At 41.3% G+C, this 15,868-nt stretch overlaps 2 protein-coding genes across 3 annotated transcripts; both read left to right on the top strand.

Annotated features, from left to right (window-relative positions):
• The first annotated feature begins 309 nt into the window (after positions 1 to 309).
• LOC119496509 (chemokine-like receptor 1) lies at positions 310 to 1,699 on the top strand. The gene has a single exon (XM_037783861.1). It carries the CDS (start codon positions 326 to 328, stop codon positions 1,418 to 1,420), a length of 1,095 nt encoding a protein of 364 aa, XP_037639789.1. The 5' UTR covers positions 310 to 325; the 3' UTR covers positions 1,421 to 1,699.
• Positions 1,700 to 2,810: 1,111 nt separating this feature from the next.
• Positions 2,811 to 8,538, top strand: LOC119496508 (chemokine-like receptor 1). 2 transcript variants are annotated; one of them, XM_037783860.1, is made up of 2 exons: positions 2,811 to 3,597; positions 7,139 to 8,538. In XM_037783860.1, exon 2 carries the CDS (start codon positions 7,153 to 7,155, stop codon positions 8,185 to 8,187), a length of 1,035 nt encoding a protein of 344 aa, XP_037639788.1. In that variant the 5' UTR covers positions 2,811 to 3,597; positions 7,139 to 7,152; the 3' UTR covers positions 8,188 to 8,538. The 2 variants fall into 2 exon arrangements, with proteins under 2 accessions (XP_037639788.1, XP_037639787.1); XM_037783859.1 differs by lacking the exon at positions 2,811 to 3,597 and adding an exon at positions 6,660 to 6,781.
• The last annotated feature ends 7,330 nt before the right edge of the window (positions 8,539 to 15,868 follow it).

The raw sequence follows: 15,868 nt of genomic DNA, 5'->3' as shown, positions 1-15,868 counted from the left end.
ATATATGTATATATATAGATGCAAATGATATATATATATGCAAATGATATATATATATATATATATATATATATATACACATATATATATATACGTATATATATATATATACATATGCTTATACTAGCCTACTTCTCGTTTAAGAAGGATAAAGTGATTTGATGTGAGTAGACTCTGATGACATTTTGATGACAACTTTGGCTCCTGTTTTATATGTGCAAAAAAAAGAGGACGTTTTTTAAATAAGCAGAAGAGACTGGCATGAAAAGTTCAGAAACATTTTTCATTTATTTTTCATGATGTCATTGCAGGTCTCAAGACAACAATGGAGAAAATAACTATTGCACCTTTCTATCACATCAATACAACAGATGTATCTCATGCAAATGGCTCTTTGTATGGCAAGTATGCAGAGCTGAAAAAGTCTCTCAAGATCATGTCCCTCATTGTTTTCTGTCTGGCCTTTGTCCTTGGTGTGCTCGGGAATGGAGTGGTTATCTGGGTGACCGGGTTCAAGATGAAGAAAACCGTTAAAACAGTTTGGTTCCTCAACCTGGCTGTGGCCGACTTCTTTTTCATAGCAATTCTGGCCCTGTTTGTGACCTACACAGCTTTGGATTTCCACTGGCCTTTTGGCAAGTTCATGTGCAAACTTCGTATCACTATAACCGTCCTGAACTTCTTTGCCAGTGTCTACATTCTGATGGTGATCAGTGTGGACAGATGTGTGTCTGTGGTGTTGCCCGTCTGGGCCCAGAACCACCGGAGTGTACGCAAGGCGTCCTGTGTGAGTCTGGGTGTTTGGGTACTGGCTCTGATTCTCAGCACTCCATACTTCATCTTCAGTGACACTAAGACTTTTGATAAGGACGTCACCTTCTGCTCCACCGACTTTCCTCTTTCTGATAATGAAACATCGTCTGTGATACAGCTTCGTGTTGAGGCCATGACCATCACTCGCTTCCTCCTGGGATTTGTTGTCCCCTTCACTGTCATTGTCTCCTGTTATGCTGTGATAATCCATCGTATCAGAAGAAACCGCACCCTGGCCAGCAAGTCAAGTCGCCCCTTTAAGATCATCGCCGCAGTTATCACCACTTTTTTCCTGTGCTGGGCTCCCATTCACATCATGGACTTAATTGAGATGGTCAATTCCAGGCCTACTTATCCTAGTGAAACATTACACCTTGTCACCACTATTGGGTATCCTATAGCAGAGAGCCTGGCCTTTCTCAACAGTGGCTTGAACCCACTGCTGTATGTGTTCATGGGACAAGATTTCAAAGACAGAGTTCGGAAATCCATCCTGAATGTTTTGGAGAATGCCTTCCAGGAAGAGGTTTCTCACTCTCACACCTACAAAACGTCTACGGTCATCAGCAGAAGCAAAGATAAGTCAGTTAGTGACACTGTGGTATGAAGTTATCCATGATATGAAGAAACAAATACTGTAACTGTAAATGATTTCCACACCTGTAAATGTAAAGAACAGATCTACCTACATGGTTACTATGAGCTAATTATGTTCCTGAGGTTTTCTGTTTTTTCTTAACGCTTAGACAACACACAGTTAAACCACAGGAAAGGAATGGCCTGCTTATTCTTTGTATGAATGTGGTTATGAATATTGTCATGTGTATGAACCTGTCTATCAAAGCTTGATTCTAATGTATTTCATTTTAGTTTTATTTGAAACTTGTTTTTACTTTTCAATGAATCTGTATATGATAATGATGCAATCCTTATTTTCCATTATTAAAATATTATTTGGACCACCCATAAGACATACTGCTACATGATTGCACATCATTTCTCTTGTGATATATATATATAATAATATAATGTATGTCTCACGCACACAACTCATCTGATAACACCTCATGATAATTTATCCAAACTATCAAGTTGCAAATCACAGAATTATGATTTGATCAACAGTCATTGATGGTCTTTCCATTTATCATTATAGACTGTTTTCATAATGTTAATTGACCAGCAGAGGGAACTGTTTTACATCTTAAAGTATATTTCAAGTCAACGTGGCTGACGCAGGTCATTTAATAGTGCCTGTTTGCATTAAAGAACAGTGTGTAGGGTTTATGGGGATGTGTTCGCAGAAATGGAATATAATATTCATAACTATGTTTATATCTAGGGTGCGGGTCCTCTTCACAGAGTCCGACATGTTGCTCTGCCATGTTTCTCCAGTAGCCCAGAACAGACAAAACAAACACTGGCTCTAGCGAGGGCCGTTCTGGTTTTTACGTTACCTGAAGGCCACCGTAGTTCAGTTTATGCCTTCGACCTTCCTTCTTTTGTGATATTGATATTTTTGTTTAATGTACAGAAAAAAATAATTCATTCCTCCTCCATCCATTCATCCATTCACTTCACTCAATAAAGGGCTCTTGGATCCTTGTGTTTAATGTGTACATCAGCTAGAAGCTCTAAGGTCCAGTCAACCTTATACTCAGATTATGAAGTCTGTTTTTCAAATAGTGTGTGAAAAGTATTTTTAAACTAATGACTCCTCTCCAACACCCTAAAGATAACAGTTGCACTTCATGTGCTTTTCTGAATTTCAGAAGAAATCTGATTAAGATTGTGAAACAGGATGCTGACAGAAAGCAGAAGCATGTAATGTAGACCTGCGAAATGACCCTATCAATTCAAATAAAATGGTAGGAAAAGATATATTCTTACTTCAGATCTCTTTTGCTCTCAGGGATTGATCAAGGCAGCCTAGTTTATACCTCAAGCAAACATGAGCTCAACCCACATGGAGAGATATACATTATACAGCAGGATCATTGGTGGACATGAGTAGTTGTAGCTCCACTCCCTCTCAGGTAGTTGTCTCAACAACCCACAATTCATGCCTTTAATTGTTTGGGTACTTAGCACTTACTTTCTTTTTGGAGTTTCCCAAAGGACAGAGACTCTTTAATGTGGCATAAGTCTTAGCAAGAAATTCAGTAGCAGATTCTTTAGAGCAGCTTTTGCAGATAAGTTGATAATAAGGCATCTAACACTGAGGACACTGAGGTTATGTCCTTTGTATTTTTTATGGGAAACTGAGGGCTTAAGAATCCTTCCTTCGAGCTGGGTCCACCTTGTATCACCTACACTCGACAGGAGCTTCTTCAGCTGAGGCCTCCTGCACCAGATGGACTGGATCTCGATGTCGACTTGTCGGAGATCAGGAGCAAGACTAGAGAGAGGAAGAGAGGCCGCAGAGGAGGGGTCCGGGCCAGGAACAATCGGTGGGGGTACAAACCCGTGCTGCCCTCTGTTATTATGGGGAATGTGCGCTCCTTGGTTAATAGGGCGGATGAGTTGACAGGGTACTTGAAGTGTGATCGCCTATACCGACAAAGCAGCCTACTGTGTTTTACGGAGATTTGGCTGTCTGACAGGATACCAGAGTCTCATGTGAAAATGGAATGTTTTTCACTACACAGGATGGACAGAGACCCAGCTAGGACCGGCAAAAAACAGGGTGGAGGTGTTTGCCTTTACATTAATGATCGGTGGTGTCATCCTGGTCATGTTACGGTGAAGGAGAGAGTATGTGACGCGAACATTGAGCTGCTTGTGGTGAGTTGCCGACCCTACTACTTGCCCAGGGAGTTTTCTCATGTGATTGTCCAAGCAGTTTACATTCCCCCATCGGGTAACGCAATGCTGGCTACAGAGACAATATCGAGAGTCACCTGCAACACTCCTCTCCAGACGCGCTGGTTATTATCAACGGGGATTTGAATCACTGCTCTCTCTCTGCCACCCTACCCTCTTTTAAACAAATGGTGTTATGCCCTATTAGGGGCGATAAAACTATTGATCTGTCTTATACGAACATTAAGGAGAGTTTCGTTTCGAAGTTGCTTCCCCCTCTTGGACAATCGGATCATAACCTGATATCTCTGACATCCAGATATTCTTCTGTGGTTCGGAAGCAGCCGATTACGCACAAGACTGTGCATGTGTGGTCTGAGGACGTGTGTGAAACGCTCAGAGGGTGCTTTGATTGCACCGACTGGACTGTGTTTTTTGATGACGATGATGATCTGGACAGTATCTCTGACAAAGTTACCAGTTATATTGATTTCTGTGTCGAGTCTGTTATCCCATGTAAACGATTAAAGATGTTCCCTAATAATAAACCCCTGGTGACAAGTGAGGTTAAAGGGACTATTTGTAACTTTCAGAAATGCTTGTTAACAGCGACACCTGATCTTAATGATTTTAGACCTATAGCCCTGACATCACACAGAATGAAATGTTTTGAAAGGGTTACTCTGGGTCACATGAGTGGACAAGTCAGAGCCACAGGAAGGATGTGGAAGTAGATGATGCACTACTTTTTATGTTTCACAGTATTTACAGCCACCTTGAAATAACTGCCATCTCTGTTAGGATTATGTTTTTTGATTTTTCTAGTGCTTTTAATACTATTCAACCACACAATTTAGCTAACAAGCTGATGGATTTTAAACACCTCAACACAACCATCGCCTTGGTTTTAGATTATATTTTATCTAGACCTCAGTATGTTAGGCATGATAAAAAATGGTCTGACAGCATTTGAACTAAAACAGGAGCCCCATGAGGCCCAGTTTGATCTCCTTTTTTATTTACACTCTACACCGCTGACTACAGGCAGAGTCAGGCGTCTTGTCAAATCCAAAAATGTTCAGACGACACTGCTCTAGTGGGTCTACTTAACCAAGGCAGTGACCTGGCCTACAAAACAGAGGTTGAATCATTTGTCAACTGGTGTGATAAAAACTTTTTAAAACTGAATGTTGGGAAGAGCAAAGAGCTGATTATTGATTTTAGAAGGAAGAAGGAGGAGGTCTCCCAAGTGGTAATCAAGGGTCAGCCGATTGAGATTGTCCAGTCCTATAAATACCTACGTGTCTACCTGGACAGTAAATTAAACTGGAAAAAGAACACTGATGTTGTATTCAAGAAGGCCCAGTCGAGACTCTTCTTCTTGAGAAAACTTAGATCTTTTAATGTCAGCAAGACCGTTCTTCATGTTTTCTATCAAGGTATTTTAGCTAGTGTTCTTTTTCATGCCGTGCTCTGCTGGGGGGGCAGCATCACTGTGGATGATAAAAACAGGATCAATAAGTTGATCAGAAAGGCAGGCTCAGTGATTGGTCTTGCACCAGACTCACTGGAGGTCACTGTAGAAAAGAGGACAAGGGACAAACTTCAAACATACATGGTGTTTTTAACGGACTCAGAAGCTCATTCAGTGAGCGACTAGTGATGCCTCAGTGCTCTACTGAACCATTCAGGAGGTCTTTTGTTCCAGCAGCGGTCCGATTTTATAATGAACATTTTAGACATGGCCTAGATCCATGGTACCTCTCAACTGTTGATTATGTATCAAAGGTCTTCTTATGATGTTATTTATTTATTGGTGTATTGTAAATACTGTGTTTTTGTTGTTTGTTTGTTGTTGTCTGACTTGGTGGCAATCAAATTTCCCCACGGGGATAGATAAAGCTGTCTATCTATCTATCTATCTATCTATCTATCTATCTATCTATCTATCTATCTCATACTGTGGCTAAGGTTTGAATACACAGTGTGATTGCTGTGGAAACACTTGTTTAAGAAACAAAAGTGGAAAACACACTTAAGGTTTAAGTTAATATTGTTTTTGCCTTCCAATTAAAGTAAGAAATTACTTCCTTCTATTTTAAAATGGTTTCTGGGTGTGTTTATTATCTCAGAGGTATATAGCCTACATAGACTGCGGTGCTTATACATTGTGCTAAAGGGTTAGTACACTCAATCATTTGCTATTTTGTGGTTTCCTAATATTTAGTTACATCCAGGATGAGGTGTCTATAGTGACCCAAGATAAATAATGTTGAGTAAATCAGAGTTACCTTACAGAAGTTAATTGGAGAAAAGAACTCAGGGCCCCGTCTACATACATGGAGGGTAGACGGGCTAGACTAGCCTACTTCTCGTTTAAGAAGGATAAAGAGTAATTTAATGTGAGTAGACTCTGATGACTCATCAACTTTGGCTCCTGTTTTATACTGTATGTACAAAAAATAGGATTTTTTTTTAAATTGGCACAAGAGACTGGCATGAAAAGTTCAGAAACATTTTTCATTTATTTTTCATGATGTCATTGCAGGTCTCAAGACAACAATGGAGAGAAATACTACTGCACCTTTCTATCACATCAATACAACAGATGTATCAGATGCAAATGGCTCTTTGGTTGGGTGAATTGTGGAAACATTTCAGCCAAAGCCATACCGATCGATGTGTATTTATTTATTTGATTGATAATAAAGTACTGCCAGTAGTGTTTGGGGGAAAGTTTTGTGCTCGTGCAAAATGACAAGTAGTTTAGAATCTATCAGTTCCTGATGATAGAGGACATTTAGTTCCTCTACATTTCAGCGGAAATCTGATTACGAAAGTGTAACATGTGATTGCCCCACCATTTTTTCCACCTAAAAACTGATTAGAGATCTTTAGGCCCATGTTTGTTGTGTTCAACAAATAAATTATATAAATAAACAATAATTATTCTCAATAATAATCATTGAAAAAAGTGGACTTGCAGAACAACTGGAATTTGTCATGAGAATTTCTGAGAATTCATGATTTTTTGTCATGAATTACTGCGTGCTACATATGGTCCCGCCTCGATGACGCTGACGTCATATCAGGAGTCTTATTAGTAGCATGAGGCTTTACTGGTGCTGCAGACACATCCTCAAACGACTGATGATCATTGAGAAAGGTAACTGTTATCCTTAGAACAACAATATGGCAATATTCAATTTAATTAAGGTAATATATATACATATATATATATATATATATAGATGCAAATGATATATATATATATATATATATATACACACATATATATATATATATACGTATATATATATATACATATGTTTATACTAGCCTACTTCTCGTTTAAGAAGGATAAAGTGGTTTGATGTGAGTAGACTCTGATGACATTTTGATGACAACTTTGGCTCCTGTTTTATATGTGCAAAAAAAAGAGGACGTTTTTTAAATAAGCAGAAGAGACTAGCGTGAAAAGTTCAGAAACATTTTTCATTAATTTTTCATGATGTCATTGCAGGTCTCAAGACAACAATGGAGAAAATAACTACTGCTCCTTTCCATCATATCAATACAACAAATGTATCTCATGCAAATGGCTCTTTGTATGACGACGACGAGTATGATAAGTATGCAGAGCTGAAATACTCTGTCCGCATCATATCCTTCGTTGTTTACTGTCTGGCCTTTGTCCTTGGTGTGCTCGGGAATGGAGTGGTTATCTGGGTGACCGGGTTCAAGATGAAGAAAACCGTTAACACAGTTTGGTTCCTCAACCTGGCTGTGGCCGACTTCCTCTTCACAGCGTTCCTGCCCCTGAGTGTGACCTACATGGCTTTTGATAAACAATGGGCTTTTAAAAAGTTCATGTACAAAATTGTTTTCCCTTTAATTGTCCTGAACGTGTTTGCCAGTGTCTACATTCTGGTGGTGATCAGTGTGGACAGATGTGTGTCTGTGGTGTGGCCCGTCTGGGCCCGGAACCACAGAAGTGTACGCAAGGCGTCCTGTGTGAGTCTGGGTGTTTGGGTACTGGCTCTGATTTCCAGCATTCCATTCTTCATCAACAGAAACACTGAGCTTTTTTTTGAGGACTTGGCCATGGACATCACCCTCCTCCTCCTGGGATTTGTTGTCCCCTTCACTGTCATTGTCTCCTGTTATGCTGTGATAATCCATCGTATCAGAAGAAACCGCACCTTGGCCAGCCAGTTAAGTCGCCCCTTTAAGATCATCGCCGCAGTTATCACCACTTTTTTCCTGTGCTGGGCTCCCTTTCACATCATTCATTTAATTGACATGGTCAATTTCACGCTTAATAATCGTACATTACGTCTTGTCTTCACTATTGGTGATCCTATAGCAACCAGCCTGGCCTTTCTCAACAGTGGCTTGAACCCACTGCTGTATGTGTTCATGGGACAAGATTTCAAAGACAGAGTTCGAAAATCCATCCTGAATGTTTTGGAGAATGCCTTCCAGGAGGAGGTTTCTCACTCTCACACCTACAAAACGTCTACGGTCATCAGCAGAAGCAAAGATAAGTCAGTTAGTGACACTGTGGTATGAAGTTATCCATGATATGAAGAAACAAATACTGTAACTGTAAATGATTTCCACACCTGTAAATGTAAAGAACAGATCTACCTACATGGTTACTATGAGCTAATTATGTTCCTGAGGTTTTCCATTATTTCTTAACGCTTAGACAACACACAGTTAAACCACAGGAAAGGAATGGCCTGCTAATTCTTTGTATGACTGTGGTTATGAATATTGTCATATGTATGAACCTGTCTATCAAAGCTTGATTCTAATGTATTTCATTTTAGTTTTATTTGAAACTTGTTTTTACTCTTCAATGAATCTGTAAATGATAATAATGCAATCCTTATTTTCCATTATTAAAATATTATTTGGACCACCCATAAGACATACTGCTACATGATTGCACATCATTTCACTAGTGATACATATATATAATCATATAATGTATGTCTCACGCACACAACTCATCTGATAACACTTCATGATAATTTATCCAAACTATCAAGTTGCAAATCACAGAATTATGATTTGATCAACAGTCATTGATGGTCTTTCCATTTATCATTATAGACTGTTTTCATAATGTTAATTGACCAGCAGAGGGAACTGTTTTACATCTTAAAGTATATTTCAAGTCAACGTGGCTGACGCAGGTCATTTAATAGTGCCTGTTTGCATTAAAGAACAGTGTGTAGGGTTTATGGGGATGTGTTCGCAGAAATGGAATATAATATTCATAACTATGTTTATATCTAGGGTGCGGGTCCTCTTCACAGAGTCCGACATGTTGCTCTGCCATGTTTCTCCAGTAGCCCAGAACAGACAAAACAAACACTGGCTCTAGCGAGGGCCGTTCTGGTTTTTATGTTACCGGAAGGCCACCGTAGTTCAGTTTATGCCTTCGACCTTCCTTCTTTTGTGATATTGATATTTTTGTTTAATGTACATGTGTTGGAAAAATACAATCATGTGCACATTCCTAAGGTCATGACAGGTGACACTCATTGCCCTTAAGGCCTATTTCTGTTTCGGTGTCGGTCACCTAGTCAACGAACTTGTAGAGCCTATTTGAGGACAAGTAACCCTAAAAAGGACAGAACTGTCAGTCAGAAAGACAATGTGAGATATATGACTGTGAGCCTGCAAGCAAGGGTATAAATGTCACGAAACGGAGAGCCTCTGTGCTCTCAGCCTTGAACATTTATGTTGATGGTTGTTTGCCCACTTGCAAGTGTTTATTAAACCTTTAAAAGACTTTCTCTTGATTTTCGAGTCCTTCTTTACAGAAATTGCCTCCACAATTTGGTGTCAGAAGTGGGATCCTCGACGTGGACGACAACGTACTCAGTGCTGAAGGGGTAAAGCGCCAAACCCTGTACCTCCCCTAGCAAATAGGGTAGAGAAGTGGGACCCCGAGGCCTGAGGACGTGGTCAATTCACAGCAGGAGCTCTGTGAGAGAGTGAGACTCAAATCAGAGGTTTTCTTTTGGGTAAGAGATATTCCGCTGTGATCCTTAGAATTGATAATCAATATTTTCCTGTTTATGTTGGTTTGTCCTCAGGAAAGACCAGGTAGGAATTAAGAGGGTTCTGTATAACTGACGAGTTACTGGGGCAGATCCGGGATCGCCGGAGAATCGCTTACGGCCGTAACAAAGGAAATCCTAGGTAAAGAGATGGGTACCCAAAATAGTAAAATAGGAAATAGGACTAGTGTAAAACTTGGCCCGGAACCAGGTCCTGATAGTAGCATAGATAAAGGAGCCTCAAATGTGCAATATATGTTAAAAAACTATAGGCCGGGCACGGCTTGTGAATTCTAATCAGTCTGTGCAGTGTCTTAAGTATACAGGTGATCCTGACTTGGACTCGGCTCCAACAGCGGCCCCTCGCCGTTCGTTGAGAGAAGAGGCTTCCTCAAGCTCTGGTTCTTCAAGTCTGGCGTCCTCAAATGTAAAAAGCCCCTATCCAGTGCTTCCTTTATCACCATCAGCACCATCTCCACTACCTGTGACACCACCTTCTTATACTCCTACCCCGAATCAAGTGATGACACCAGCGCAGCCGCAAACCAGCACTTCTGCAGGAGGAGGAAACAGCAGCTTTTGCGACGACCAGCTACTGCAGAATCTTGAAGATAGTATGAACACTATACGTCAACGCCTTCAAGAACCTCCACCTATGCTACAGCTGCCACTGGTAGAGGTTGCGGATGGGTATGGGGGTACACAGACTTTGTTCAGACCATGGACCATGTCGGACATGAAGGAGGTGGCACAGAGTCTTCCACAAGTGACTGAGGTGGGAGGAGAAGACTATGGCACATGCAGAATGACTGATAACGGAGAAGCGGAAAAGAAAAGAAAGGAAAGAAAAAAAAAGAAAAAGAAATTATCAGCGATGAACTTCTGTTGATGCAGTTCCAAACATATGAGGGACTGCAACGAGGACGTGGCAGAGACCACACTGATGGTTGCTATAACTGCGGCACATTTGATCGCTGGGCTGGAGACTGTCCTCACAAGAGACTAAGGGAGGGGTCGGATTGATTGACTGTGGAGCCGGGGACAAGCAGTGATCAGACTTCCAATACAGCAACTAGTAAGAACACCTTTACACAAACACAAATGCAGATAAACACACCACAGCAACAGATTTAGCTTTTACAAGATGCCATATGATGCATACAGAGTGATGCCAGAGCTAACATTAAAGGTCAAAGGTCGAGACCTTGTATGTGTGTTTTGGGAATTACTTTGGCTGCTAGTGAAGCAGGGACTGAGATTGTTAGGCAGGAAAAAGAAAAGGCACAATTAGTACGACACAGTTCAGAGGAGTTGTTGTATGTATACCAGTTGACACTTACGGACACAGACCCAGGCTCTATAAATAGATATCTGCTTGACCAAGTGCAGACATATACAACTTGCATGCACACACATGCACAGACTCAGAGGATAGACTCTGCACTCCACTGCACAGCGCATGTCTCATAAGTGATGTTCTGGGAACATAAACAACTGGGTTGTTTTGGTCAGATTGCATGTGTGCTGTAGGGGTAACTATGCCAGATGAATTGCAACGGGCAGTTTTCCATGTTCACAAATTCCAGTCCTTATGTTTTATTAGCAAAGGCTCCAGATAAACAATGGGAGGACTTGGGACCATGGGTCAGGCGATGTAGAGAAGACCACCGGTGGCAGATCACAGAAACACCAGAGGTGTATTACAGTCCAGGATTTAAAACTTATAAGCGTCGCTGTCAAACAAATTTTCATGCCCGACGGGGTGTGCAGCTCGTGCCAGACGAACATATACACATTCTTATAAAGATATGTCTAATTAGATTCATCAGAGCTAGCTGATACTCCACACACATTATTGGCACAAAGTAAATACGATGTGTGGCTAATAAGAGTAACATCACCAGTGTGCGTGCACCAATATTTCCGGTAAAAAAGATCAGAGATGCTGGCCAGCCAGAGGAGTGGAGATTTGTACAAGACCTGCAGGCAGTAAATTTAGCAGTGCATGCTCGAGCACCCAATGTTCCTAATCCACATACTATTCTGTCGCAAGTTCCATCAACAAGCAAGTGGTTTTCAGTTGTTGATTTAGCTAACGCATTTTTCAGTATTCCTGTGCATGAAGGGTAACAATACTGGTTTGCGTTTTCTTTTAAAGGAAAAACTTGGACATGGACTAGATTGCCAATGGGTTTCACTGAAAGTCCATCAATTTATAATACGGCTTTAAAGGAAAATTTGGACAGTCTAATATTACCCGGCCGCAGTACATTATTGCAATATGTGGACGATTTGATGATTTCTTCGTCAATCAAACAGGCCTGTGAAATTGATACGAAAGCGCTGATGCAACATTTGGCAGACAATGATCACAAATGTAGCATAAATAAATTACAATGGGTTCAAGAGAAAGTGACTTTTCTGGGACATGTGATCACAGCAGAGGGCAAATCCCTCTCTCCCAAGCGTGTTACCGCTATTCAGCATATTCCAAGACCTATAACTAAAAAACAAGTTATGTCTTTTTTTAGGTATGACGTCATACTGTAGGCAATGGCTTCCTCATTATGCAGAATTGGAGGCTCCGTTGTCTAACATTGTGCATGGTAAAGGCCTGACAGCTCATCAAAGAGTGACATGGACTGACGAAGCAGACAAAGCTTTTGTTGTTTTGAAAACAGCTTTTCAGACTACACCGACCTTAGGACTACCTGACATGACTAAAACGTTTACACAGACTGTTGACTAGAAGAATGGTTATGTTACACCACTCACACACACGGTTTGGTGTAGAAGAGAGAGTTCAACTTTTATTAATTCACCGGCAGAACTGGCAAAACAAAACTAGCTGTCGAGCAGCACCGGGCACACACACTTCACAGAACCAGGGCTCCGTCTAACAACCGAAACTTCTTCTTCTTCGCTGGTAGTCATTTACGACAGAGAGTTTCACCCTGCCCCCTGCTGGCGGGTGTAATTATACATATTTAAACAAAAGACTGAATATCACAGCATATTACTGAATGACATATTAGATAAATGTAACTAGGAATAGATATATAAAAAATGATATATATCTCAGGTGCTACAATCCTCCCCTGCCAAATGAATGTTGTCCTCAACATTAGCATTCAATTTCAGTGCAACTCTGACTATAGGATGTAATACCAATACAACTACGTCATTAAGACAACACTTTACATTTAACATGTCATATAATGGCAATGGCTTTCACTGAAAGTTAGCAAGACGTAAATGTTCTTCAGTGCATTTGAACAGATTTTACCTTAAGTGTACATTACTATTGTATAACATGTGATCTCATCACACTGCTCTTAAATAACACCACAGTGTTTAAACTTAAGAATAGTCTTAACTCTGAGCAGTTGTAACAATATACAGTACTAAATTGATACTTTGAAACAAAAACATTTCTGTCACTTCGCTATACACTTCACATCATACACACATGTACCAAAAACATTCCATATGCATTACTTAAATATGCCATATCTTAATCCAAACTATATAGTTTATGACTAAACTTCTTTTCAGTTGCATATCCCATATGAGTAACGTTTTGAAAATATAAGCAATTTACTAAATGCATCTTTTTTTCCTCTTTTTGTTTAAACCAGGTAAGTGTAAACAACAATTAAATCACAGTAGATAACTTCACATTACTTTCAGACTCTTTTCTTCTGTATACTTTGTTTATCTCAGTCCTCATTGTCCCATGACATCCATACTGGACAGTAACTACTCAGTTCACAAACAGTCCATGTTACTGTATCTGTTCTTCCAGAATAATCTGCAACAGTCCATAATGAATTAACCCATTAAACCCATTAGCAGTCTTTCAGTAATATCCTGCGGGAACAAGAGCAGGATAAACCAGTTGTGTTCCAAACATCTGTGGAGGTAGCCAGGGCACACTGTATTGTCCATATACTGGTAACAGTGCATTTACATACAGCGGGTTAGTGTGAAGCCCCACCACACGACGAGTAGGCTGACCTAATGATTCATAGGTCAATGTCTCTTTCGGTCGTCTTTCCCTCTGTGACCTGCGTGGCTGTGTGTCAGAAGGCTCTGACTCCTGTTCGCTGGTCAGGTCTTCAGACTGAACAGTTTCTGCGACCTCTTGAGTGTCATGTCCAGCTGTGACATCTCCGGTAAAGTCATTGTCCACAAGCATTTGCGCTGGAGCATCCATTCTGAACTCCTCCGCTTCAGCGTCAAGTTCAGGCTGAGGTACTGTTTCAGGAGTAATGGGAGGTGCAACATTTTGCTCTGCAGACTGATGGTGATGGTGCCTCAGTCTATGAGCCCAGTAATATTCCTCCTCATCTGAACTCTCTGAGTCCTCTGATGTCTCATTTGGTGTATTCTCTTTGTGTCGCTTTCTTTGTCGAGTATGAGAATTTTGTCCTCCCAATATGAGCGCAGTTTTCCTGGTCCGCCACGCTCTGACATATTTCTCACAAGGACCCTGTCTCCTGGAGAAAGCACTGAACTTTGTCTCTTTTGGTCATAATACGTTTTTCCTCTTGCTGTAGTCTTTTGGATGGTTTTTGATGCAATGTCATATGCTTCTTTCATCTGCTGCTGCCATTTTTGAGCATATTCCTGGTGTGAATTACATCCTTCCTCATCATTTATTCCAAAGATCAAGTCAATAGGCAAACGGGGATTTCTGCCAAAAAGCAAGTAGAAAGGAGAATATCCAGTTGCTTCACTGGTTGTGCAGTTGTAAGCATGTACGACTTTACTCACATAGTCACTCCAATTCCCCTTTTTCTCCACATCCAAGGTCCGCAGCATTGACAACAAGGTGCGATTAAATCTTTCAGCTGGGTTCCCTTGTGGATGATAGGGAGTTGTTTTTGAGTTGGCCATGCCAGAGTATTTTTGCAGCCGTCTGAATAGGTGGTTCTCAAATTCTTTGCCTTGATCGTGATGTATTTTAGCAGGGAAACCGAATTTGAGAGAAAAATCATTGAAGATCTTTTCGGCTGCTGTCTTGCCTGATTTGTTACGGGTTGGGTAGGCTTGTGCAAACTTAGTGAAGTTGTCAATAATCACTAAAATATACTCATACCCTCCCCTGCTTTTTTCAAGGTGAAGATAGTCTATAGAAACCATTTCGAACGGTGCTGTTGCAGGTACATGACACATAGGGGCTCTGCTATGCACGGCAGGTTTTTTCTGGATGTTGCACTTACAAACTTGGGTAATAAAAAACTCAACGTCTTTTTGCATCCCAGGCCAATAAAACCTCTGCCTAGCAAGGTGTAAGACACGTTCTACCCCCAAGTGTCCCATTTCACAGTGAAAGTACTTGTACACAAGCTCTTTGTACTTTTCTGGAAGCACAATTGAACTACATTAGTTCATTATTACAGGACATCATCAAGTTAGTGCCTGTGAGCTGTCAGGAGAGAGGGACCGCTGGCAAGCTGCTGCCGCGCCTCCTCAGTGATTTGTTTGTTTATTTGTTTATTTGATTGTTTTTGCTTCAACTCGTCTGCTGCATAGTGCTGAGACTGTCTGCTTCTTGGCAGAAGTAGTGCAAGAGTTTGGTTGTTCATGTGTGTTTGGCGCTACTGTGTTTTACTTTACATCCGGTAGCTTGGAGCTAATTTCGCCGGTAAAGGGGCTCACCTGTATGGGACTGTCGGGTCTCCCCTGTGCTTACTGTGGCTGGATTCCCTGATCTGGCACACGCCTGGTCGAAGCTGTCTGCTGCCTATCCTGCCTGCTTTCCTGGGTTCCAAGTGATCCTGTGGTTCAGAGCACAGTGTGGTCTCGCCCACTGGCTAACCAGCTAACCTGCTAACCAGCTGCACGTCTCAGCGGCGTGTTTTGGTCTCCTCGCCCGGGTGTAGCCTGCAGCTCTGCGGCTATAGCCAACACACTCAACCGCTCCACCTCTACCTGGCTGGCTTCGTAGCCTCATCATCATCATCTGGATTACAAAACTCTTGGATTACAGACAACTCTCCACTTCATCATGTTGGGCATCAAACTCCTCATCTGGATCGCTCTGTGTTTCACTGTCACAAGCGGCACCCTGCCGCTGAAATACTCTGCAACGGAGCTGCTGTCTCTCCGATCCCACTACACGATCCCTCCAGCTCTGCTTCCACATCGGGACATCCTCAAACGACCCAGAT

This window comes from Sebastes umbrosus, chromosome 11, assembly GCF_015220745.1.
Source record: "Sebastes umbrosus isolate fSebUmb1 chromosome 11, fSebUmb1.pri, whole genome shotgun sequence".
Taxonomy (NCBI): domain Eukaryota; kingdom Metazoa; phylum Chordata; class Actinopteri; order Perciformes; family Sebastidae; genus Sebastes; species Sebastes umbrosus.
Note: the sequence above shows the minus strand (reverse complement) of the source record. Positions and strands in the feature narration are given on the sequence as shown.

What these genes read in the sequence shown, in the direction of transcription:
- LOC119496509 (XM_037783861.1), top strand. Translation starts at nt 326, where the DNA reads ATGGAGAAAATAACTATTGCACCTTTCTATCACATCAATACAACAGAT.
- LOC119496508 (XM_037783859.1), top strand. Translation starts at nt 6,724, where the DNA reads ATGAGGCTTTACTGGTGCTGCAGACACATCCTCAAACGACTGATGATC. An exon ending in ACTGATGATCATTGAGAAAG is followed by an intron (nt 6,782 to 7,138) that starts GTAACTGTTATC and finishes ATGTCATTGCAG; the next exon opens with GTCTCAAGACAACAATGGAG.